This window comes from Equus caballus, chromosome 11, assembly GCF_041296265.1.
Source record: "Equus caballus isolate H_3958 breed thoroughbred chromosome 11, TB-T2T, whole genome shotgun sequence".
NCBI classification, from domain to species: domain Eukaryota; kingdom Metazoa; phylum Chordata; class Mammalia; order Perissodactyla; family Equidae; genus Equus; species Equus caballus.
Window position 1 is genome coordinate 26694579 of NC_091694.1, and position 25780 is coordinate 26720358.

The window sequence follows — 25780 nt, forward strand, 5'->3', positions numbered from 1 at the left end:
TTTATAATTGCTAACTGAATGGCATTTCCAGTACAGATGTATAAACACAGAAAAATGTGGGTTAGAGTAGAAGAGACCCACATTTCAGAACAGCTATATCTGTGTTACATAAGCTTTCCTTGAGGCAGAGCAAAAAATAAAGGGATCTTATCAGGGCAGAGGATAGGAGCCACTTATGACTGAGGGAGCGGATCCCATGGAAAGAGCTGTGGTGCTACATGCAAAATCGATTTGGTTACTGGACAGGCCCAACTCTCTGACATGGTATTTAAGATTTTCATGAGATCGCTTTTTCTTTCTGCACTGTCCTTCTCTGAAGGAACAGAAATAAATAGAAAAATCATATTTTTTCATTTGAAATTAACACATCAGTTTGCTTTTTCTTTAGGAACATATCTTCACTTTTATTAAATAATTATATGAGAAAAATAGAATTTGCATTCTACAGTGATTTTTCAAGAATGCATATATTTTATACATACTTTAACAATCCTCAATTATCACAAAGGTTAGAAGTTCAATGAAAAACAAAATGATTATTCATTATTCATCACTATCAATTATTTATGGCACATAAATATATTCCCCCAAACATATTTAAAATTATCAGCACCGATAAGCACTCCCAATACAGGGCATTGTTCAGGCCCTGAAATAAATTGTGTAAAAAGAACCAACAATAGGTCTTTAAAAATCAATTGTTTTTTAACAGTCTTAATATCCACCAAATGCCATCTTATTAAAATGTGGGTATTTTTTTACATACTTAAAAGGCTGCTGCGTAAGCAGTTCCTGTGTCTTTCCAGAGCTCTACGGTTCCAGCCCACTGTGGCCAATCTTTTCCCTCTACCACTGAATATCAATTCCGTGACACTTCATGTTTCATGTACAGCTACATAAGCTAACATAGTAATCATTTGTCAGGAAGAAATTCCAACCCCTCCCCAAGATGCTGTTAAGCACATTATTCCAAACCAAATGAAACTGAGTGCAGTGGGGTTTTATCTTCCTTAAAAGCAATTAATAGAGGTCTCTACCAGAGGCAGGGTAAGAGATCACACAAACTAGTGAAAGAAAAATGGAAGCTGAAGACTGGAACCATCTGTACCATAGGAGAGACTGGACTAGAAAGGGAAAAAGAGAGAAATTACTTTTTTCATGTAACAAATAGTACATGAGTCTATGAAAATTCTATTTATTTAGGTATGTGAACCCTAGATTGACCATGATACCCAAAAACACTTTTCACATTAAGGAGATAGAAACACAGGCAACATATGAAAGGCCGACAGAGAAATCATAAAAAGAAGAGAGTCACAGAAAACCTTCAAGCACATTTTCTAATTTGCTTTGGGGACATCATGTGCTAAAGCTGTTAATTTAAAATACTGAAATTTCATGCAGAAAACCTGTTTTAGAGTCATTTTGATTTAACACATTATAATTTGTGTTTATGTTACTTGTTATAAACTTAATGCAAATCCTTCATACTGGATTATAAATGCAGAGACTCTCACTAATAATTTACCAATCCATCATTTCCCAACTGGTAACAACATAAATTAAATCAATTCTGTCATATTAGCATCATGTATACTTTTTATTATGCACACAGAAGTTTTTACTTAGCTAGCCAAAGAAAGAATTATTGGCACTGCCTTAATAATTACATTATTCTACAGCCTACTAATTCAACACATGAAAAGTTAATTTTAGATAAAAAACAATGAAAGTCAACATTTGGTAACTAGGTAAATGCTACATGAAATTTAATGTTTTCTGGATATGAACCCCCAAGAATTACACTAGCTGATTTTCAAAGAAAAATTAAGACATAATCTCTAAAGTTAATGTCTTTGTTTCAATATTTGCATGGTAAGAACCCAGAAACCCACCTCAGTGTGTCTTTGATGTAATGCATTATATTCCTTCTTCAGTTCTGCTTCTCTCTCTTCGAGTCTGCTAACTGAAATTAAGATACATATACTTAATCAAAACAAAATATAAGAAATTTACTTGAAAATTCCATCTTTAAAACTTAGACTGGATTATCCATAATCCTTAGCAGCTTTAGGACTCAGTGCTCCATATGAAACTCTTTACAAAGCTAGTGACTTCATTTCATCATCCTTAATTAATAAAACTTTCAGTGGGGGGAATAAACTGGATTAAAAGAAAAAAACTAAACATCAGAGTGCTTCTCCTAAAAATATGCATATGTTTATCAGGTTATCCCCCTAAACAGGCTTTTAATACGATATAGAATGATCTCTTTCAAAAATACTTTACAAATTACTTCATAGAAGTTTTAACCTAGGATTAGGGCCCAAATCATTGATTTCTAACATTATTCAAGGTCTTTTTCATTACTGAGCAGTATGTGAAAATGTCACTGTTTTTAAGTACTTTTTCTGCTTCAGGTCTTAATTTCAGGGACTCATCTTCTTTTATTTAGCTCCCTCTGCTGATGGAGTCTGTGAGTGGCACCGATTTGTAGTAGTGCTCACAGAGTACAACTTTATGAGATTAAAAAAAAAAGGCTTTAGATGCTGAGATACAGAATGTTAGGACAGGATTTCATAGGAAAAAACGATGTTAGAGAGGAATGATTCTGAGAGAAGGTGGAGTTCAAGCAGGACCATGAAGAAATTACGGTACTCAAGATGGTGGTGAGTATACTAGGCACTATTAGCAGAGAGAAGAGAACACACAACCAGACTAGTGGTGAGGTAGAGGGGAGACTGGCCTGCCTAGAGGAGCCCACACTGGCTAAGCAGCAGGGGGAGACAGTGTGGTGGGGACACAGAAAGCTGGTGCTGGAGGAGATTGTCAAGATACTCATTTAAGTCTATTTGAAAGCCTGAGGTTAGCTGGAAATGTTCTCTTGATATAAGGGTCAGCTAGCTGCAAATGTGCAAGGCTGCTTGGAAGTGAAAGCCTGTGACTGTGTCAGATGGCTGAGGAGTAACTACTGCTATGAACTATAACAGCACACACACGTTCTCATATGCCTACTGTTAACACACCAGACACCAAACAATACATCACTTGTGATGCCAGTAAACTCATCTTTGGTTTGTATAGCTTTACTTGCCATCTTTGTTTGAATATCTTGAAAATATGTCACTAATTAGGAAAACCGTAGCTCTGACTTTTGTTTCTAATCTAGTCTATATGTTGGCTCAATAACTTTGTACCACTGTAAACACACACTACAGTACCCATGGAGCACGCTTTACCATGCTAGGCAAGGGTTGAGCACATGTACTGCTCATCTTATCCTGGGGCTGAAAGTAACAACAGGCAAACTTGTAATGCAGATGTGTTTTGATAACACAATAGATATTGAAACCATAACAATTTTTAGTGCTGCTTCTGTGATTTTTATTTAAAAACAGGAAATTCCAGCAAATTATAGATATTTAGTAACAATTTCAAAATAAACATTTTATACTACTTTCTGTGAAACTGATCTAAAAGCTTAACCAATCCTGAGACTACTGGGTGAACCTTATCTATTTTTAATTGCTCTCAATTGTGTAAATCAGGATTTTCTTGGCATTGTGCAACCAAAACAAAAAATTGGAGGCTGAAGCTAAAATAAAATCGCAACTACTACCCATAACCCTCAATTTCAAATTTGTGCTCAACAGTAGAGCCTCATTATTCTCATCAGCTAACTTGATATGAATTTATAAAATAAAATTTATATCACCGTCACCATCACTACTAACAACAGCTAACATTATATGGTGCTTATTATGCACCATGTACTGTCCTGCATACTTTATATAAACTAACTTATGTCAGCATTAACCTTATGATGACAGTACGATTACATTCACTTTAGTGATGAGAAACTGAAGCAAATAAAGGTTAAGTAACTTGCCCAAAGTCACACAGGTAGTAAATGGCAAAAGTAGGATTCCTAATGGAGGAGTCTGGGTCCAGAATCTGTTTTAACTATCATGCTATACTGCTTCTCAAGAAAGACTCCTTTTAATCTGTTTTATATATCGGAATCTACTTTAAAATTTCACTTGGGGGAAAAAAGCAGAGTACTCCTTTTTACTTCAAACAAAAAACTCTCTTCTTATGGAAGGAATCTAGTCACAGATACTTCAAATCAAAGGTATCAAACTGCCAAGTAAAATATATACCCAACTTATTAATCATCATGTTACAACCAAAATGTAATACCACAACATACCCGTGAGAATAGCTAAAATTAAAAAGACAACACACCAAGTGCTGGTAGGAATGTGGAGCGACTGGAACTCTCATAAACTGCTGGTAGGAATATAAAAACGGGTATATGCAACTTGAAAACTGGCAAGGTTTAATAAAGTTGAATATTTGCCAACCTTATGACAAAACAAGTTCATTGCTAGGAAGTGTGTATACGCGTCCACCAAAATGCATTTAAAACAATGCTCAAAGCAGCATTTGGAAACAACCGAAATGTCCATCAACAGCAGGATGGATAAATATTTATGTACTGTAATACTAAATAACAATGAGAATGAACAAATTATTGCTACACACAACACCATGGACAAATCTCACAAACAAGATATTGAGGGAAAGAAGCAGAAGTAAAAGAATACAAAGTTCAAAGACATACGGAACTAATCTAAAACTAAAGTGTTAAAAGTCAGAATAATGGTTACCTTGGGGCAGGAGTTAGCAACCTGACGAATTTCCTGTGTGTGCAGCCCATCCCACCCTAGTCCGAACACAATGTGTACCTACACACGTAGGCACTTGCCTTGACTTGAATACTCATTATTCTTTACGTTTTCCAACAACTGCTATGAGTTCAACATCTAGCACGGGATTTAAACAGACTGTTCAGAACCATTACAAACAAGTTATACTGATCTGCCATTAAAATTTAGAAGGTAAGAAGCAAAAACGTTACCAGACTGGAGAATTACAAAAACAAAGAAAAAAACATGGGCATCACAGAAGGATGAATTGGAATCAGTCTTTTTAAGGTCATGTTGGTGATATCTATTAAAATAAGCAATGTGTAGATCCTTTGACCCAGTATTACTCAGTTTATTTACCCTACAGAAATACATCAATACCCAAGGACATGAAAATGGATGTTCTATGCAACATATCTTATAATAACTCCCAAATTGGAACCACCCCTAAATTTGTCATTAGGTGAAGTGAATTATGATAGTCATACAATGGACTACAATGCAGTGGCTTTGCTACATGCAAGTTATGTTATCTAGGGTATATTAACCTCTCTGGGCCTCAGTTTCCTTATTTATAATTGAGGAATAATGGTAGTATATCAGAGTTGATATTAGAATTAAGTGAGTTAATATTTATTCGTAAAAGGTATAGAACAGTACCTGGCACACATGTGTTTTTCAAATACAACAAATAAAGGTACAGTTAAAAGAAATACAGTATATCTATATGTACTAGCATGGGATGGTGCCTAGAAGTGAATGGAAGGATACTGAATACATACTGCTATATCTGAAAATAAAAAATGCAAAACCCAGTATAATATGATGCCACTAAGATGCCTACAAAGCCAAAACTGAACTGACTGTCTCCCCAAAATCTGCTCTTTCCCATAATCTTCTTACTCAGGCAAAAATCTTTCACCTATCCTTTCACTCTCCTCTTTCCCTCACAGTGCATATCCAATCTATCAGCAAATTCTGTCCATTTTACCTTCAAAATAAATCTAGAATCTGACTACTTTTACCAACTCCGTCACTCCCACCTTGGTGTAAGACATCATCTCTTGTCTGGATTACTACAACTATCTCCTGACTAGTGTCTCTGTTCTAGCCTTTGTTCCCCTGTATTCTTAAAATAGTAGCCTGGGTAGAGTCAGATAGTGACTGACTGCTCAAAATCCTTCAGTGGCTTCCTGTCACATTAAAAAAAAAAAAAAAAAACAACTTACAACGGTCTACAACATCTTTCAGGATCCGATGTGTCATGCCCCACTGCTCTTTGCTCCTCTGGAGAACTTTTGTCTCCTGACCCAAATGTTATGGACTCAACTGTGTCCTCTCCAAATTCATATGATGAAGCCCTAACCTCCAATGTGACAATATTTGCAGACAGGGCCTTGAAGGAGGTAATTAAGGTTAAGTGAGGTCATAAGAGTGGAGTTCTAATCCAACAGGACTGGTGTCCTTATAAGAAGAGGAAGAGAGGGGCCAGCCCTGTGGTCTAGTGGTTAAGTTAATGTGCTCCACTTTGGCAGCCTGGGTTCAGTCCCCAGGCATGGACCTATACCACTCGTCAGCAGCCCTGTGTCACAGTGACCCACACACAAAATAGAGGAAGACTGGCACAGATGCTAGCTCAGGGAGAATCTTCCTCAGCTGGAAAAAAAAAAAAAAAGGAGGGGGGCCACCAGGGCTCTTTATCCCCACACATGCACAGAGAAAAGGTCACGTCAGAACCAGAGAGAAGGCCACTGCCCACAGGCCAAGGAGAAAGATCTCAGAAGAAACCAAACCTGTCAGCATCTTGATCTTGGACTTCCAGCCTCCAGAACTGAGAAAATAAATTTCTATTATGTAAGCCACCTAGTCTGTGGCATTCTGTTATGGGAGCCCTAGGAGACTCATACAGGAACTAAATGCCATTAAGTTAACCTTGGAGACAAGCTTTTATACAAGGGGTTTATCATGTGACTTGGACAGAGAGCTGGCTTATAACCTATAGAAACAGGTCCTGACTGATTCTATGGCAGTTTGCTAATCACTGTTGGTTTGTGTAGCTTTGTTGTAATGTATCACTTAATAGCAAGATTGTGGAGAAGGAGACATAAAGCCTCAATATATCACTAACTGCCAGAGATTTCCTATATTTACCTAAAGGAACATGACCATTGTTCTAACTGGCTTAACTTTATCTGCAAAAATTTCTTGAAGTTCTATTAATCACTTTGTTCCCTTTAAGCATTCTGGCTTATCCCTATTTATAACTCCTTAAGCTTTCCAACCCATTAGACTTTCTGTTTAATTGATTTCCATTTGGCATCATATTCTTACTTTTGCCTCAAAAACAACATTTGATAATCAACCCATTCACTAACCACCTCTTTCAAAATATATTTACTAATCTCATAAGGATGATCTGTATCTGTATTATTTCTTAGCAAGCATACAGCACACAAGAAAGGGCATTTAGCACATGCAAACTACATATGGTTACACATGACTTGTCCCTTACCCTGTCTGTTATTATTTTTTTAATAGGCTTTATTTTTTAGAGAAGTTTTAGGTTCACAGCAAAACTGAGCTAAAAGTACAGAGTTCCCATATATCCCCTGCCCCCACACACCCACATCCTCCCCCACTATCTACATCCTGCACCAGAGTGGCACATTTGTTAATAATCAACGAACCCACACTGACACACCATTATCACCCCAAGTCTACAGTTTACATTAGGATTCACTCTTGGTGTTGAATATTCTATAGATTCGGACAAACGTATAATGACATGCATCCACCATTATAGTTTCATACAGAGTAGTTTCACCGCCTTAAAAATCTTCTGTGCTCCACCTAGTCATCCCCCTCCCCTCCCCCTTAACCTGGCAACCACTCATCTTTTTACTCTCTCCATAGTTTTACCTTTTCCAGAATGCCAAATAGTTGGAATCAGACAATACGTAGACTTTTTCAGACTGGCTTCTTTCACTTAGTACTATGCATTTAAGGTTCCTCCATGTCTTGATCGCTTATTTCTTTTTAGCAACGAATAATATTACATGGTATGGATGTACCACAGTTTATACCTATCCGTTATTTTCCTAAGACATACAGTCATAAAATTACAAGCCTTAAATGCTCATGATCTCTTCTAAGCACTAAAGTTAATTTTCTTCATCCACAAACAGTGGTATTTTAAGATATTTCATTAATATTGTTGCATATTACAGGCTTGTATGTTGACAGAGATTTCCACCTTTTCCCTATGTTTTTGAAGCAAAATTAATGACAAGTGTGCTTAAACCAAGCTCTATCTCAGTTTGTTATATAAATATATTTTACCTGTTACACTACTTAACGCTACTAATTTTATTTTTTCAGGCAGCAAAAAATCCAGACTATAAGTAGAACATATTCATCTCAAAATACAAATTGACAACACTGATGGAACTGTAATTTACTACAGCCTATAATTTTTATTAGCCTGATGCATCATTACTGTATTCTGATTTTATCTCCCATCCATAACTACGTTTTTTAAGACCCAAGTAAAATCTCCAATTACTTGAAAATAAATAATGGTTTTTCAAATTTCACAAATACATCAACTACCCTAACAATACTGAAAAACATTCTTAAGTGATATAATTAACAAAAAGACAAAACTAAAATAAACTCTTCTTCCACCTATTTGTCTCTAAAACCAAAACAGAAAAGTCTCTAGAGTTAGACCATTTTCCATTCTATATGCCTCCAAATATTTCCTTTTAGTGCCAAATGTTTTAAATATAATTACAATAGGCTGGTAAAGCAGAAAGAGACAGAAATAAGGAAGGGGAAACTGAAAATCTGAAAACTAACAAAACAAACAACTAATATAACTTTGTATAAGGTATCTCCTAGGACAATATACTATTTTATAAAAGTGAGACACAATAATGTATAGTTTATTTATTCTTTTTTCATATTCATTTTCACTATTTTACATCCCTAGAGAATTTTTTTTTTTTGAGGAAGATTAGCCCTGAGTTAACATCTGCTGCCAATCCTCCTCTTTTTGCTGAGGGAGACTGGCCCTGAGCTAACATCTGTGCCCATCTTCCTCTACTTTCTATGTGGGACGTCTGCCACTGCATGGCTTGTCAAGTGGTGCATAGGTCCACACCTGGGATCCGAACCAGCAAACCCTGGGCTGCCAAAGCGGAACATGCGAACTTAACTGCTGTGCCACTGGGCCAGCCCCTCTAGAGACGATAATTTTAAAACTTACCTTATTGTATAATAGGGGATGATAAAATTCACTAATTAACTTGAGAATGTATCTCATCAATACAGAAAATGAAATTTGAAACAAGTGTATTTAAGGAATATTTTCTATCTTTATTACAGAGCTATAGGCTTTTACTATTCATTCAAGTCCAGAGGTTTTTCCTAGAATAATATACTTCATTTACTCATAAGATCTGGGTGGCAAAAAACCTCTCTCCAAAATTTATAATGTATTCAATTCCGCATTCACATTGTAAATTTTCCTTGGGCAAGAAAAGATTTGTACCCCATAAAACATGTATTTTGTTAGCAAAACCTAACCACTGAATCAGAAAATCAAAGTTCCTTCTAAAAAGGAAGTTTCAACATCTTTATATTAATCACTTTCTTAAAACTTTTCATATTTTTTGTTCATGTGATCTTAGGGGCTATTTTAAATAATCAACCCTGGGTGTTACCCCATAATTCACCAGTCATGGCTCCTAAAACATTCTATCTACCTCTAATTTTAAAATAAAAGTGGACAAATTATCTCTTGGTTAAAATGTCTACATAAATTAGATTTATATCTATAGGAATGATAATCAGCTCCTCTAGCCTAAGTATTATCCACTTCCATCTTCCTCTCCACTCCCATAAAAGAATAAATTATAGCCTATTCACCTCAGTCTACTTACTTGAGGCCCTTAAATGATTATTTCTCTATTTAAGATTAAACAGAAGGTTTGCTATTTTGTATAGTTATATCCAGATGTATCATTGATAACTAATTCTACAAAGCAAAACAAGAACGCTAATACATTACCTATTACTAGTATACAATCAAAGCATTACAAAGATGGTTCAAACATTAAGTTATCTACTTCCCCACTTATGAATTCAGAACTAAACAAGTCAGGATGGCAAGGAGAAACCCAAGGGATATCTTCCCAAAGTGGTTGTTTACTATTATTCAACTCTGCAAAACTATACAGGCTTCCAGATAGCCAAGTTAGGTTATTTCAAGTTCTGACACCAGCAGGATACAGCTACTTAAAAGGGGTTGGAGGGCCGGCTCCATGGCATAGTGGTTAAGTTCACACGCTCCACTTTGGTGGCCCAAAGTTTTGCCTGTTTGGATCCTGGACACAGACATGGCACCACTCATCAGGCCATGCTGAGGCAGCATCCCACACAGCAGAGCCAGAAGGACCTGCAACCAGAGTAAACAACTATGTACTGGGGGGACTTTGGGGAGAAGAAGAAGGAAAAGAAAAAAAAAAAGATTGGCAACAGATGTTAGCTCAAGTGCCAATCTCAAAAAGTAAAAATAATACAAGGGGGTGGGGGAATCACAAAACGTAGTATATCCATATGAGGGAATATTATTCAGCCCTAAAAAGGAATGAAGTACTGATACGTTCTACAACATGGATGAACCTATGCTAAGTGAAAGAAGCCAGTTACAAAGGATCATATGTTGTATTATTCCATTTATACGAAACGTCCAGAATAGGCAGATCTATAGAGACAGAAAATAGATTAGTGGTTGTCAGGGGCTGAGGGGATGCAGAGAACGAGGACTGAGTACTAACAGGTATGGGGTTTCTTTTTGGAGTGATGAAAATGTTCTGGAATTAGACAGACATAGTAGTTGCACAACCTTGTGAATATACTAAAACCCACTAAATTGTACACTCTAAAATGGTGGGCTTTGGGGCCGGCCCAGTGGTGCAGCGGTTAAGCGTGCACGTTCCAATTCGGCTGCCCAGGGTTCACTGGTTCAGATCCCAGGTGCGGACATGGCACTGCTTGGCAAGCCATGCTGTGGTAGGCATTCCACGTATAAAGTAGAGGAAGATGGGCACAGATGTGCGCTCGGGGCCAGTCTTCCTCAGCAAAAAGAGGAGGATTGGCAACAGTTAGCTCAGGGCTAATCTTCCTCAAAAAAAATAAATAATAAAATAAAATAAAATGGTGGATTTTATGGTAAGTGAATTATATTTTTTAAAGAGGTGGTAGGAGGGTCATTCAAAATCTATCCTTAAAACAAGCATCAGAAAATTACATCTTAATTTAATAGTAACCTATTTTTTAAAGGAAAAGGTGGGAAGTAAAATCATAGGAGAACAAAAAGAAAATCTCAACATCTAGTAAATACTTGTTGAATATATGAATGAATATGCAGTGAAGAGTTTTAAAGTGATAACAGACATTAAGCCAAAGTAACCCTGAAGTTATTTAAAAATCAGATTATATGAGAGCACAAATCATAAATACTCTATTTTCATTAAAATTCCCTCATCTTTTCTTCCTCAGATAATTCACAGTAGAAAGAATAGGCAGATGGTTGCTAAGCTGTAGGAACATGCACTCCCATACCTCAACACTTCAGCAAAATCTTGTACCATCTACCAAGGCTGTTAAGCTGAGGCAAAGACCGGCCAGATATTAACGAAAGAATTCCTTTTTCTCTTGGACATATAGCTAGACCACATATGCCAGCCTCTGTATTTAGTTTCTGACTGAGTTATAGCAATGAGGTAGAAGCAAAAGCTCTGTGCGCCATTCCTAGGCCTGGCCCAATAAAAACCTTCCACAGACAATCAGTTGTCCATTCCCTTTTCCCTTCCTCCAACTTAATGCAGGTGAATATGACGAACTTGGAGCTCTAAATGGAGAGGGCCTACGTCATCAAAGCAGTGACCTACCTACCAAAAACATCCATTTTAAACTTCACATAAACAAGAAGTAACATGTAACATTTAAGTCATTATATGTGTTTTTTGTGGCTTGTTTGCTACAGCAACTAAAGTTTATTTTAACTCATATTAGCTTATAAACATGCATTAAATCTTCTTAAAAGGCATTCTAAATCATCAAAAGTATGTCACTCCATGGTGATTTAAAAACAGGTAATGTCTTTGTTATTCTGAACGATTTTCTGAAGGTTATTCTGGAGATTAATTTCTCCAACCTAACACCTCCAGCAAGTACCTTGACTGAAACCGTCTATGACTTTCCGTATTTCATGTTTTCTTTACCTGTACTGTGATTCTAAATATTAGTATTATCTTTCTAGGTATATGAGTTAACCACCAAGGTCATATAAATACAAATTCAGAACCTCTCATTCTTTCTGAAGATACTTAACAACACTCAAGACAACAATATAGTCAACGGACTCAGTTTTCTCAAGGCCTAAGTCACATGAGCTGGTTCAGTGTTTAACTGAGAAGTACCTTCAAATGCTGGGAAGAGCCATCTCTTTAAAGTCCTAAATGCCACTAAGTAATCAGAAAAGGGAAAAGAAAAGAGAAGAAGAAGGGAAGGGGAAAGTGGCAAAGAAAGGCCCAACTGGGCAAGGATGGTAGACATACATCCCCCAAAGCCCCAAGTACCATAAAGTCAACAACCTATGCCCATATTGTTGCATTAGAGCTGAAGTGTAGTAAAAGATCATTTCTTGTTTAACAGTTCCCATGTGAACCCAAACCTCAAAATGATCTCAGGAAAAATCCAAAAAGCTTACCATTTTACTCAGCAAACTAGCCACAACCTGAGATTAACTGGAAATAAACAAGATTCTGTTCACCCTTCCTATCCTGAAACAACAGATAACTCATCTGCCATTTTCTTATTAACTACTAATATTCTGGGGAGGAAAAAAAATCAAACAAATCAATGCATCTAAAAAGGAAAAGGGGGGCAGGGGCAAGAAAAAAGAATCAAAGACTAATCCAAAATTTTGCCCTTATAATAGCTAATGGAGATATAGTTCAGCCTCATTTTGAATGCTCTTTCTTTCTATCTATCTTTCCAAAGAGCAAGAGGATATGATTAAGGCAGGAAGAGCCACCTGCTCTGCCTGCTCAAAATCAGAGCTTACCTCCTTAGATTGATGGCCTTTGCCAAGTTTGGAACACCTTCCATCTCTGTTGTCTTCTGCCCCATCAGACTGCTGATAGGCCTATGGGGGGAAGAAAGAGAAACAGACCCGCTAGAACGCCATATCCAACTCATTATTTGCCTTCTCAAAAGGAATCATCAGTTCTTACTATTCACGGAAGGCAGATAATCTGACTGGTGCTTGGCCTCAGAAGATTGACATTGTTCTTTCAGATGCTTTTCTTTGAACAATTTAGTATCAAGAGTCTCAACAGGTAAGAAAGAATCAAATGCTGACTTCGGAGCAAACGAATCTCAGACAACCACATCAATACAGTAATAAAAACCCGTCCTCTGCCAACTAAGTCCTTCACTATGTCAAAAAACTTCAAAAGATTTTCAGACAGATAAATGGTATTAATCAGTGACACAGTGTGAAATGCTTAAGGATTCCCATGAATCAATGACCATATCCCTAAAACACAGTAGGATAACTACAAAGAATCCCAGTGGTAGGGGCTTCTAGAGATCTGACCTAGTCACTGCCTCGAAGATGCTCCCAAGCCATCACAGCAGAAAATGCACTATGTTCCCACTAACGTCTCTGCGTAGGGAGAGTCCATGCTTTCCCTCAGCACATATTCCTATGTCCACCTTCACGGTCAAGAAACACTTCCTCATGATCAACCAAAACCAATAAATTCATTTTCTCTAATTTTCTCAGAAAAACAACTTGGTATCTTCCTTATCCATCTCTTTATATGCTTGAAGGAGTAATCAAATCATTCACGTTTATTCTGTTCTCTAAACTAAATCACCACAAATCCTTTAACTCTTACAAAATTAATTTTCCATGAAACCTTTAGTTCTAGATATTAAATATAAACTACAACCTTAAGGTTCTCAACAGACAACATCAGACTACAGAAATGAAAGAGTCTAAGTATAAAAAATAAAACATAATAAAACAGATCTGAAGATCACACAGTATATTATCTACTGAAGCAGAAGTAGTAAAATGTTTGCATAAATTATCTTGTGCCTAATTTTCTGCTTTTCCCTCTCATATTGAGGCCGTAAAAAAGAAACAGCCTTGGGGCCAGCCTGATGATGCAGAGGTTAAGTGCGCACGTTCCACTTCAGTGGGCCAGGGTTCCCCAGTTCAGACCCCGGGGGCGGACATGGCACCACTTGGCAAGCCATGCTGTGGTAGGCATCCCACGTATAAAGTAGAGGAAGATGGGCATGGATGTGAGTTCAGGGCCAGTCTTCCTCAGCAAAAAGAGGAGGATTGGCAGCAGTTAGCTCAGGGCTAATCTTCCTCAAAAAAATAAAAGAAACAGCCCTTAAGTACAGTTTATTAAGTATATGGATATCCTTAATATTGCAAAGAACTAGATTCGAGTAAAATGGACTAAAAAAGTAACTTTCTATATAATGAATTTCATTTTGTCTTTTTCTAAAATCAGGAGATATAAATCTGAAACTCCTAAAGCTGCCTTATTAAAAAATGTGCTTTCAGGGGGTGAGCCCCATGGCCAAGTGGTTAAGTTTGTGCACTCCATTTCAGCAGCCCAGGGTTTGCTGGTTTGAATCCTGTGCACAGACTTACACACTGCTCATCAGGTCACACTGTGGTGGCATCCCACATAGAAGAACTGGAATGACCTACAACTAGGATATACAACTATGCAATGGGGCTTTGAGGAGGAAAAAGAAAAACAGAGGAAAATTGGCAATAGATTTTACCTCAGGGTCAATCTTCCTCACTAAAAAAACAAAACTGTGCATTCAAGAAAAATACAAATCATCAGTTATCTACTTTCATCATTCTGAAAATAATGTAGAGGGATTATCTACTGACAAGATAAAATTAAAATGGAAAAAGTGACCTATTACAATATTATTCAAATTTTCAGAATATTAACATTCATTGCCGATTGCAAAGTACCATGAAGCGAATGAAAAAAACTTTTTATCCACCTGAAATTTTTTTTAAGTGATTTGAAAATAGTGAACAAAAATGTTTAGGCCCTTTCAACTATTAACTTTGGTATGAAACTAGACCTAGTTACTTAAAAACGGTTTTTCTTCTGTGTTGTGAAAATTCTCAATTTATCAACCACATCATTAACAGAGAGACTTTGCTTGTAAATAATTTCCAAATTTAAAGTCTGTTTTAAGCCACTTATTCCTTTAAAATAAAAAATATGTTAATGATTATACTACTTCCCCATACTTGCCATATAGTGGTATGCTAATTCTTTTGATCAAGAAATAAGGAATATTTTCTTTCCACTAACCATAAATGTTTTAAGGTAAAGGCTTGAAGATATTTTATTAGACTAAAATCTTGATAAGAAATCTAAAAAGCAAATGAATGTTACATGGGGGATGGAAATGGCAGAAAGGTCAGAGAACATGGCTCTACCACAAATGTTATCAGTTGTCAGTATCATTTTTCCATTTAACTTAAAAAAATGGATTTTCATTCAAAGAAATGAAGGGAAGAATCAGAGAAGAGTCTTTAAGTGATTAAAATTATCGCCATCTAAATCTCCTGCCATCTCCACAATTCAAGGGGAAAGTCATCCATTATAAACCCAAGGAATTTGAGGGCCAGAGAATTCTCCCCAGAGAATCAAATAATAAATGGTTCTATATCAGCTCTGCATGCTACTATGTTGTAAATAATGATTCAAATTCATAAGTTTTGATAAACAAAATGAAATATGATACTAAATCTTACTTCTCCAATTCTGTTCACATTAAAAATGACCAAACACTATTAGATACCAAGAATCACTAAAATGTTCATATTCCTTGACCTACTTCCCCAAATATATTCTAAGAAAATTATCCAAAGAGAGGGAAATCTATATGTGTGAAAAAATATTCACTGTAATGTGAAAAATACTAGAAAAAATGTCCAACCAATCAACAGGAGAAGTGTTTTTGTTTTTGTTTTTGTTTTTTTTTTATTGGCACCTGGGTTAACATCTGTTGCCAATCCTTACTTTTCTTCCTCTCCCAACCCCCCCCCCCCCCCCAGTACATAGTTGTATATTCTAGTTGTAGGTCCTTCTGGCTCTGCTACATGGGACGCCACTTCAGCATGGCCTGATGAGCTATACTAGGTCCGCGCCCAGGATCTGAACTGGCAAAACTCCAGGCTGCCGAAGCAGAGTTCTCGAACTTAACCACTGAGCCATGGGGCTAGCCCCTGGTTTTTTAAAAATTTATCTATGGGGCCAGCCCAGTGGCGCAGCGGTTAAGTTCACACGTTCTGATTTGGTGGCCTGGGGTTCGCCAGTTTGGATCTTGGGTACGGGACCGCTTGACAAGCCATGCTGTGGTAGGTGTCCCACATATAAAGTAGAGGAAGATGGGCACGGATGTGAGCTCAGGGCCAGTCTCCTCAGCAAAAAGAGGAGGACTGGCACCAGACGTTAGCTCAAGGCTAATCTTCCTCAAAAAAATAAATAAATAAAATCTGAAAAAAATAATTTTCCTATATTTATTTGTGCCACGAAGGATTGGAGATAGCTTACAAGAATATATCTTAACAATTAATTATATATGTATAAAATGTGGACCAAGGAAAAAAACAATTTAAATATGCCAATCAAGTAGGGTCCAAACTAATTATGGTCACACTGAGTAACCAAGGTGAAAAAACAAAGTGGCCATTAAATAATTCTCATTAGACAAAGGGGAAAGCATAGTTTCTCAGAGAAAACAAGAATTGTTCGTAGACAGCATACCTTCTGAATGACAGGTGTAGACAGATATTTAACAAATAATAATTAAAGATTATACAAGGAAAATACGTATGATAATGTTAAGGAAAAGAAACAAAATTATATGTACATTCTAACTGCAGTGATATAAGAACACGGTACACATGGAAAAAAGACTAGAAGGTCATACATAACCTTTTCCCCCCACAGAACTATGATTTCTTTGACTGCAGTGACCATATCATACTCTTCTGTACCACAACCATACCTAGGCTGAATGCCAGGCATACAGTAGTAGTTTAATATTTTTAATATTTATAGCTGTCTATATTTACTTGACTTATTTAAGATAATATTTGGCTTAATGGCTTACAAGATGGAAATACTCGATATACAACAGAGCTAATGAATATAAAGTATTTTCTGACGAAGAACCCATTACTGCCACACCTTGAGTAGCAAGGTTGATTGTAGACTCCTTACACAGTTGAAAAGCACCAACAGCCTTTCTCAATCCACAACTTCCTTATTCCTCTCCACATATATTTCAGCTTCTTCCTTAAGACTCACAAGGTGTTAACTACCAAGAAGTGTTATTGTTACTTCCAAATAAGGAATAACATACAGCATGTTAAAAAATGTTTTATTCATGTTGCAAAACCAAAGATACTTCTTATATAGTTCAAATATTGAAAAGAGAGCAACCAGAAATTTCTAAAATCAAACATGACCACAAAACCGTAACAAAATTTTTATAGACTGAACTTCTCAATTGTAAAATCATACCACAACCTGAGAGATTCATACTATCAAAAGCTGTGAAGTGTCTCCTTTAATTCAGTTCCTATTTCTTGACATTTTCTTGCTTCTCTAATAGCAAGCAACTACAACCAAAATTTCCCCTTTTAACATAGGAAGTAGTCTTTAAAGCAGAAGCTGGACTTTTTTTGTGGCTATTTTTTAAAAGGGATATGTGCTCTAAAACATGTCAATCAGAATTGACAGTCTTTTAAAATTAAATACTAAACATATTAAATATAAACATGGAAATTGGACAAGATACTGTTATCATTATGGCATTCAAAAACACAGCACTAAACAGAAAAAACTATACCCATCCCTCCTCTACAACAGGTATCCATCATTGGTAATTTCTGTGGCCTTAAATAAGTGCTTATTTAAAACAGATGTTAATAACACTAAAAAATACATTTAAAACATTTAAAAAGTTTAAAAAATAAAAATAGATGTTAGGTTACAGTAACTTTAATAAAAATCACTGCATATTCTTTAAATAGTAGAATTAAGATTAAATAGTCAAGATATTCTGTTTCCTACTATACAAGAAAGAATTAATATACTCTGACATACATCCATTTACATTGGCTTTCATCTTTTAAAAAACATATTCCCAGTCCTGGTTTTCCAATAAGATAGGGCATTGATGATACTTGAGGATTACTTCCTACCACCACCTTTTTAAAAAATAAAGGACTTTGATTCATATTGGAGATTTGAGGGGTTGGGGGGGGAGCTAAGAGAGTAAAGCGAAAAAAGAGTCAAACTCTTTTTCCCTCCAAAACTTTTTTCAGATGTTTAAATGTGGTAAGATAAAGACTTGGAAGAAAATTTTAAGATAGACTTCATATCATACTCAATTAAGGCTTAGAGAAAAACAGAAGGAAGAGAGAGGAAAACAATTAGATGGCAAAGAGAAAAATACTCCAAAGTATCAAAGGAGAAGGAGTTAAGTTCCAAAGCATTAATAAAAGAAGATTTATCATGGACCAAGAGAATTAGTGTTATCAGCTTTGTGCATCTGAATAGTCGATTTTGATTAATCACAGCTGTAAGTTCTTTAACAAGATTTAGACATGAAGATTTACTTCAAAATGGGATAGCAGACTCCTAGGAGGAGAAGTTCTTGGAGGGATATTATACTAATAACAAAAAATAAAGTTTTCAGGTCAAATTTAGCTCAAGATCATACCCAACACTTGGTGAAGAATTTCCTCATCCTGTCCCTAAAGAATTATCATTATTTTTAAATAATACTTTATTTTTAAAAATTACTTTGAATTAAGATGGAAAACATAGGGGGCCGGCCCTGTGGCCGAGTGGTTAAGTTTGTGCACTCTGCTTTGGTGGCCCAGGGTTTTGCAAGTTCGGATCCTGGGCATGGACCTAGCACCGCTCATCAAGTCATGCTGAGGCAGCAGAGTCCCACACAGCAGAGCCAGAAGGACCTACAACTAGAATACACAACTATGCACTAGGGGGCTTTGGGGAGAAGGAGAAGAAGAAGAAAAAAAAGATGGAAAACATAGTAATCAGTACTTCTGAGAAAGGAATATGAGGATGGATAATACTTCTTACTTCAATTCTGTTCACATTAAAAATGACCAAACGCTATTATGTACCAAGAACCACTAAACAGAACATGACAATTCCAAAAAAGAATATGCCAATTCCAAAAGAGATGGCTATGACTCATTGGACTGGATGACAAATTAAGAGACTACTATATTTTGTTTACATTTACTAGAAAGGAACAGGGTGCAGGTTCTTTAAATTTCAGTAATAAAAAGGATAAAGTGTATATGAAAAAATTAGTAATTCACCCCATTTAGTTACTTTTGTGAAAAAATCAGCAGTATCTCCTCTGAAGGAAAGAGGTATTTTAAGGTACTTTGATATCAAAGACACAATTTTAAGTACAAGGTAATTCTTCCTTTCATATCTCCCTTATCATAGAAGCAGATTGCTTAATGCATAAAAGGATTCTAGACAATGAGTTCCTTTCTAAGTTAAAAGAAAATTTCCTTATCTAAAACTTGGTACTCTTCAGAAATCAGAAGGAAAACTTAATAGGTAAAACAATGAGAAGTCAGTTCTGTCAACTGTGCCTTTAGTATTTGGTTCTAAAATACTATATAAGCCCTGATATAAAAACACAGTCAAGGGCCAGCCCCAGTGCCCTAGTGGTTAAGTTTGACACACTCCACTTTGGTGGCCTAGGTTCAGCTCCTGGGCATGGACCTACAACACTCGATGGTTAGCAGCCATGCTATAGTGGCAGTGGCTCACATACAAAAAGAGGAAGATTGGCAACAGATGTTAGCTCATGGTGAATCTTCCTCAGCAAAAATAAAAAAAAAAACACAGTCAAGTTAGGATTAAAATATTATCTCTAATAGCCAATTTTTCTTCTTTTTTGAATAGAGAATACTAATTTTTATTTTATTTTAATTTTTTGCTGAGGAAGATTCGCCCTGAGCTAACATCTGTGCCAATCTTCGTCCACTTTATATGTGGGTAGTCACCACAGCTTGTCTGACAAGTCGTGTAGGTCCACACCTGGGATCTGAACTCACAACCCAGGCCATTGAAGCAGAGCACGCCAAACTTAACCACTACGCTACAGGGCCAGCCCCAAGAATGGTAACCCTTGAAATCTACCAAAAGCTTGCAATTGCCACAAGACTGTTTCTCTAGATGAGTGGTACTCATTGCAATGTGACTCCAGTAATTTATTTGTTAGTATATGCACTGTGGACTTCATCATACAGCTCTCTAAGACCTCAAATTTCTATAATAGAATCACAGAAGCCACCAGATGTATTCAACGTTAACAAAGGAAGGGTACAGCACTGTAGGTATCTACAAGCCTAAAAAGTACAAAGACACGACCACGTGGCTCATTTTGTCTCACTCTAGTTGGCTTCTGTTACCAACATCCATTGGTTCCCTTCTACAACATCTGCTTAATAGCCCTGTGAGTTCTCCTTGAATTCTAGAAGGCTTGAACTCCAGATTCTCAGTGGTAGTAGGTTAGCTCTATTAGGTTCTTCCAGAGTCCTGGAGGGAGCAGTCAGGTATCTCACACACTCCAAGCCTGGTAGTGAAGACTATACACCATGAATGCCAGTCCCTTAATAACAGGCGTCACTGCGTAGCCTGAACGGGTGATGTGAGAGGAGTAACTGTTGGCCATCTCTTGCTCCCCACGGGGCTGAGAGTTCACAATGCGGGGGGTGGGGGAGAACTGGAGCGCTCTCTGCCTGCCTGAGTCAAACATGAAAACAGGCCATGAAGTTTCTCCCCATTTCTGTTTCTAATTTTGACTTAATTAAGTCCACTTTCATTAGCCAAAAAGAGGAAATCATCCTTGGGGTCTGAAACCATAATTATTTTTACATCAAGAATAATATATGAAATTATATTAAAAATGATATGATCCTGAAAAATGACATTCTGTTCCTCTAAATGCCCCCAGTTTTCCACCAGAAAAGGAAAAGAGATTTCAGTAATTTTTTATATATACTTCAAAGCTAGAGTTTCTCTCACATTTTTAAATTTCAGAGCAATACAGGAACCAATGCAACTTTGTGTACCTGGTCAAAATCGGAAAGAATGATCCACATATACACACACCCCAGAATCCAGCACAATGGATAAAGCACATTGTTAACTGCAAACAAAGGCTGAGAGCTAAATTGAAGAAGAGAGTCTCACAGGTATCTTCGATTTAGTCATTTCTCCAGACATAGGCACCACGTGAGAATGTGAACAAAAAAGAACTGAACCTAGTTCCCGGGTCCCACTCTCGAGTCTGGGATGACAATTCCAAGCACGTAGCTGAAACCCTAGTCAAATGTCAGGATGAGTCACTGCACCATTACAGCCCACTCTTTCATGTGTACTGATGAGGGGAAGTATTTTTACTTACTCTGGTCAGCATAGTTTTTTGCTTTGAGTTCAAGCTGTCTTGTTTGAGATTCTAAAGATTCCACTCGGGTCTGTAAATCCTTTTTTTCCTGTTCTTGAGAGTCTTCAAATTCAATGAATTTCTAATAAAAAAGAAAAATATATTATTTTCACAAGAGAAATGAAAATTTTTTTTAACATTATCAACTCCTGTGTTTCTTGGTATCAAGACACGAGACAATTAGGTAATTAGACATTAACTACTCAAAAAGATCTCAGAATTCTGAACTTAGTTTCTCTATAACTTTAGTTTTCTATAAAAATTAATTTTTAAAACCTCCAAGTATAGAAGGAAAAAGGTGAGAAAATAATTTGTTTATGAGAGTGTTCCCACTTCATACAATGGGCATTCCAAAGGAAATACATGTATCATATTCCAAACATATAAATCCTTTAACAGCATACTGGCATATTTATCTGAGTTCAAGAGAGTTTTTTACATAATTTTATACATAACATGTACAACAAACGGAGAACTGAAGAATTATGAAGTAATTAAAACTGAAACCCATACAGAAAAGTGTATAGTTCACAAAAAACCTAGACATCACTAAATACACCATAGCTTTAATATGAAATGTTTTTGTCCATTACCTACTTTATCTGTCCTGAAACTTTTCAATCACTGTAGTGGACTCTGTTTTTCGTTTGAACACACTGCCTTCCTTCGAGGAACTTCTCCCTAGTTTCATGTTAATTCTATGCAGTCCATGTAATTCGATTGGTGAAGACTCATCTCCCTAGGGATGGGCAGATGACTTGAACCAGACTGATCAGGGTCCTCTCCAGGACATCTGCTAGTTATTAGGAAGAATACTACCTCTCTTCCTCTGGAATCACAAACTCTAAGAATCTAGCGGACTTAAGCTGCAGATGGGCATCTTTTTCCAACACATGGAAAGCGTATTCTTGAGAATAAAGCCAATACAAAGAAGACAAAGAGCAAGGAGGAAGAAAACCCTAATTAAAGGTACTATTTGAGTTCTAGATTCAGTAGTTCCTGGAGCTGGTATTCCCCAGTGTTTTTTATTTTTTCAGTTACATAAACCAATAAATTCCTATATTACATAAGCTTGTTTGAGTTGGTTTCTATCACAAGAAACTGAAAGCATCCTAATATAGTCATCTACTTTCCCCTCAAGAGCCATCTGACTTCCTTATATTATTAGCCAATGTTTTCCTTATCTTTGACTCTTGAAAGCTACAACCTCTGAAACATTGGTTCTTAATCATTTGGGGGTCCGCAGACACATCTGGGTATTTGATACATCCATAAAACATGTTTCCCCAGAAAAAATGCCCTTACCCCAAATTCCGCCTATTTTTCTCAGGGCTCAGAGACCCCTTAATTCCTTCCACAAACCCCACATTTAGCACCCCTGCCCTATATTTTCTATGGAGATATTCCATATTTGTGAGGCTTCTGGGAAGTCTCAAACAGCCATTGTTTATTTTTCCAGAATATTAATCTAAAGATGTCTAGACATAGAAGGAGTAAAGGTTATAGTAAATATAAGAAAAGAGGCAAACTTGACAAATCATTCATTCAAGAAATGTCTACTGACTACTTACTATGTGCCAGGCACATGGAACATGACAGTACCATACTATCCGTGCTTTCCAAGGGCAGTCACTGGCTACAGATCAAATGCAGGCAGGTGATATAAAGGTTACATTGAACAGAAAAGCAGCAACTATGTAACAGGATGTTGCTGATGAAGTCTGAGTGAGTTATTTCAGCATTTTGCCTGGGGATATAAGCAAAGACTAAGAATTAATAAGAAAATGTAATTATTTTTTGGCCTGCTTTGAAAATGATGCTCCTTTGGCTAAGTGAACTGCTATATCTGGGTAGGTGTTCAGAAATTCTTATTGGAGGCTTCTTTTATGCTATGGATAAAATGCTGTTTTAAAGAACATACAGCAGATGTTTACCAAGTGACACTTAAAATGCTGTGCTAATAAACTCCTAACAAAAAACTTTACCACTAACAGATTGGTGGCTGCCAGGGTCAGGGCTGGGGGTGGGGGAAATGGGTGAAGGTGGTTGAAGGTTACAAACTCCCAGTTATAAGATGAATAAGTTCTGGGGTATAAGGTAGAGCATGGTTAACCACAGTTAACAATACCACCGTATTGTATATTTGAAATTTGCTAAGAGAGTAGATTTTAAAAGTTCTCACCGAAAAAAAAATTTTAACTATGTGAAGCGATGGATATGTTACCTAACATTATTGTGGTAATCATTTTGCAATATATACATGTATCAAATCATTACATTGTACACTTTAAACTTACATAACATTACATGTCAATTATTTCTCAATAAAGCTGGTAAAAAACCCAACTTCACCCCTATTCAGCCTCTTCAGTACTTCTTTCTGACTGATAGAAGAAACATCATCACGGATACAGAGCTGCATGTCTGCTTCGTTTCTTAGCGACCCAGTTTGGCTACAGAAGGGCATGAATAATCCATAACTGTTTAGCAGTCACTACTACCTGCTTATTCTACAAGCATGACTTAGACCTACCTAGATGATTCAAGCTTCAGAATTTTCCACCTTTTATTACGACCACTGAGGCTTCATATCACCTTAAGTAAATATGATGAAAGGAAGAAAGTTTTTTGGTTTTTTTGCAAAATGATGTGACAGTTCTTGGCCTGGCAGAGCTATTTATCTCCAAATGGAAATCTCCTGTTTCTCCAGTTTCCCTTTACAGGAAAGGACTGGAGAGAATGAAAATATTCCAAAGCAAATACACAATCCCAGGCCTTTCTTTCAGGCAAATTAATACAGATAAATTTAGAGACTACAAAAGTGAGCTGCCGTTTCTCACAAGAGTGTATATGTTTTTTCCTTTCTTGTTCTAAACAGTAGATCTTAAGCATTTTGTAATCATGAACTCCTTCGAGAATCTTACGAAAATAGATCCTTTCTCCCAGGAAGATAAATATATGAAACACAAAACTGTGCGTTCAATTTCAGTGCATCTTCGAGTTCTACAAGAAATCAAGAATGATTTTCCCCATTTACGAAAATTGTAAATCTTGATTTTTAAAAATAATTTTAAGAAATTCTCTCTGCTCTTGAAAATCCCAATTTTAAATGTGTATTACATCTTGGCTTGGAAATGTAAAGCTGCCATCCTCATTTAAAATGTTAATCACTGTTACACAACAAAAATAAAAATACTCCTCAGTTCTGATAAGGCATGTTAATACATACAGGGCAGTGAAAGCCTAGTAGGATAAACACTTCTTAAAAGCCTTTAAAGAGTAAAAATAGAAAGTAACAAATGACTGAAATTTTCTAAATTGTTACCCAAGAAAAACATCTGTCAAATGGACTAGTTTGGGGCCACTGTTTTGTGAAATATCCCTGAAAATACAGATAACCTTGGGAACAGAAGTTGGTATTGTGTAGAGTAGCTCAGGAAACAGAATACTGATGATAACTACAAAAGACTTCAGAAGATAGCCAAGCTCTCTATATGGCACTTAGCAATCATGTGAAAGTAAGAAATATTGATATAAGAATATAAGAAAAAGAAAATTGGAGTAGAAATAGAAAAGTTTCATAAAATTCAATCAAATGCCAAAATAAAGCTCTTAGCAGAAAAAGGTTTGGTGCACGGCCCTAATAGGGGACTCCTTTTCCCTGCGTTGGGGTTGGAGGTAGATTATAAGGGAGGTAATGAGAACTGTTTCTTTTTTTCTATACTTAATCTTCTCTACTACAGAGAAAATCCTCACGCAATAGGTGACATGGGCTACACTAAAAAGCAAGTCCTCCAACAAGGCTTTTCACATCTCTTCTACACTGAGAGATCCTAGGTGGGCTAGTAGCACGTGAGTACTGCTGAACCTCCTTACTAGCTTTGTAGACTACAAACCTGGCTGATTCTTGTTTTAAAGTCTTCTCTCTTTTTTTTTGCTGAGAGAGATTCACCCTAAGCCAATATCTGTGCTGATCTTCCTCTGTTTTGCCTGTCGGTCCTCGCCATAGCATGGCTGCCGGCAAGTGGTATAGGTTGGTGCCTGGGAACCAAACCCAGGTCACCAAAGCAAAGCCCACCGAACTTAACCAGTAGGCCCTGGGGCGGGCCCTAGTCTTCTTAATTTACTTCAAAGAAGCATATCTGCTTTCTACTCCTGTTAACTTTGATATAACAAACTAATTGAGATAACATAAAAATAGGAACATATCCGATTCTGTCGCTTTCTAGTCAAAGAAAAATTTGTCGTCAGGGCGGTCCAGTGGCATAGTGGTTAAGTTTGCATGTTCTGCTTCAGTGGCCCAGGGTTCACAGGTTCAGATGCCGGGCGTGGACCTGCACACTGCTCATCAAGCCATGATGTGATGGCATCCCACATACAAAGTAGAGGAAGAGTGGCACAGATGTTAGCTCAGCGACAATCTTTCTCAC

At 36.7% G+C, this 25780-nt stretch overlaps 1 protein-coding gene across 5 annotated transcripts in view; it reads right to left on the reverse strand.

The window, feature by feature from the left end:
• The window catches only part of SPAG9 (sperm associated antigen 9), a 126868-nt gene that overhangs the window by 74673 nt on the left and 26415 nt on the right, over positions 1 to 25780 (reverse strand). For 4 of the 5 annotated variants that reach the window (XM_023652784.2, XM_023652782.2, XM_023652781.2 and 1 more), the window contains exons 2-3: positions 21312 to 21432; positions 1896 to 1966 (exon numbers count right to left, since the gene is read on the reverse strand). In XM_023652784.2, coding sequence (XP_023508552.1) covers positions 1896 to 1966; positions 21312 to 21432 — 192 coding nt within the window. Of the gene's footprint in view, positions 1 to 1895; positions 1967 to 12843; positions 12862 to 21311; positions 21433 to 25780 lie in introns of those variants that run through there. The other variant, XM_070226304.1, reaches the window with a different exon arrangement.